Consider the following 1,987-nt stretch of genomic DNA (forward strand, 5'->3'; position numbering starts at 1 on the left):
TTGCAACTTTATTTCTCCACTTTATGTTTATCTCATGAACATCACTAGCATTGGATTTGGAGCAGCACTAAAAATTGAAGAGAAGCAACAGGAGAGGATCCATTCTAATACCCGGATCAGGATCCTCTGCAGCATTATCTCTACTGTTTCTGTTCAGCACTAATTGCATCCATTAGATCCTAATCTACATGAACTAATATGCTGATTCATCATTTCTTAAATGCATAACAACCATTGGATTTGGAGCAGCACTAAAAATTGAAGAGAAGCAACAGGAGAGGATCCATTCTAATACCCTTATAAATACACCCTTGTTTCCATCCTATCCATGGAGCTTTTCTCTATTTTATACCACCAACATCCTTCTTATAACTTCATAACAAATTTGTGTTTTCACCATAATTATACATCACCTTCACCACAACCATTCACATGTAATGATACCCATTTCTAATACAAAATTTTATCACAATAATCGTCTTACTTTTAAAATATAATTTCAAAAAATTTATGATTTCCAAAAGTATTGTTTTTTGAAGTAGAAAAAGAGCAATAAAGAAATAACGAAGAAGTAGAAATAATATTAATCCAAAAACCACCGCCAAAAATCAAAATGCAACAAGACATATTTGGGTAAATGAAATAGTTTTCAAAATTTTATAAGAGTGTATTAGATATCCATTGAATCTTCTACTGCCTATATCTATTGATAACTAAAAATAGGCCAAGTTGTGGCTAAATTTCAAAAATGGTAGATTAACAAACATATCAAACTATATGAACTTCTTAAGTAAACAAAGGAAGTGACTAAAAACAAATCGTTTCCATTAACCAATCAATCTCCTACATGAGAGACACAGCATACAATTTCATATCTTGGTATTCATTGAACAATTCTCTTCCACAAGAGAAGTATCTAATCTGAGATATACACACAGAACAACAAGAAATAAATAAAGCTATCTAAGCCTTCTTTGGAGATTTCTTGGCCTTGGAAGGAGACTTAGAAGAACTAGCAGCACTTTCAGTCCTCTTCGGCAATAACACTGGGTTGATGTTAGGAAGAACGCCACCATAAGCAATAGTAACACCAGCCAGCAACTTCCCAAGCTCTTCATCATTCCTCACAGCCAAACACAAATGTCTCGGACTAATCGTTTTCTTCTTGTTATCACGTGCCGCATTTCCCGCCAACTCAAGAACCTTCACACACAAAAATTCCCAAATTCATCAAAATCAGGGTTCAAATTCAAAAATTCAATTCACAAATAACAACTTAGTATCAATGGATTTCAAAGACGAGATAACTACCTCAGCAGCAAGATACTCAAGAACAGCCGCTAGGTAAACAGGAGCACCGGTACCAACACGTTGAGCATATCGGCCTTTCTTCAAGAACCGGCCGATTCTTCCGACGGGGAACTGAAGACCAGCTCTGACGGTTCTTGATACGGATTTCTTCCTCGGTCCGCCGCCTTTCCTTCCTCCTGCTCCCTTCTTCACCTTTGTGTTTGCGTCCATTTTTGTGATTTGAGATGAAATTGAATATGGTGTTGGTAAGATTTTTATAGTTTCACGTTTATGGTAAGGAACTTGATTTGAAAAGATTTCCACCGTTAGATTAGAAAATGAAATTCACATCTATAGCTTACGTGGCGATCCGTTTCTTTTAAAACTGACCAATCAGAATCGCTCTGGACTTTTTTTAATTGAAGTTGACTTATTTCAATTTTGTTTTGTTCTCTCATCATGTCACCAACGGAATTTCGGCACTAATACGCAAAGTAAGACACAGTATGAAAAGAAAATGTAAAATAAATTTTCGCTGTCAACAAATAAGCAAGCAAGGTGCATAGTGTCTTTTTAAAATACATATATGATACGGTAAATTGATATATTTTTATTGGATCATCGTTTAAAATTATTTTACTTATCATGCATGTTTATTAAAATCTTTAATTTAATATTTTATTTTAATTTCTTAGTT

At 34.4% G+C, this 1,987-nt stretch overlaps 1 protein-coding gene across 1 annotated transcript; it reads right to left on the bottom strand.

The window, feature by feature from the left end:
* Window positions 1–804: 804 nt before the first annotated feature.
* Window positions 805–1,538, bottom strand: LOC131646498 (histone H2A.2-like). Its single transcript, XM_058916524.1, has 2 exons — window positions 1,312–1,538; window positions 805–1,203 (listed from the first exon to the last, which is right to left on the bottom strand). Exons 1-2 carry the CDS (start codon window positions 1,519–1,521, stop codon window positions 964–966), a joined length of 450 nt encoding a protein of 149 aa, XP_058772507.1. The 5' UTR covers window positions 1,522–1,538; the 3' UTR covers window positions 805–963.
* Window positions 1,539–1,987: the final 449 nt, after the last annotated feature.

The sequence above is a fragment of the Vicia villosa genome, linkage group LG2 (assembly GCF_029867415.1).
Source record: "Vicia villosa cultivar HV-30 ecotype Madison, WI linkage group LG2, Vvil1.0, whole genome shotgun sequence".
Lineage (NCBI taxonomy): Eukaryota > Viridiplantae > Streptophyta > Magnoliopsida > Fabales > Fabaceae > Vicia > Vicia villosa.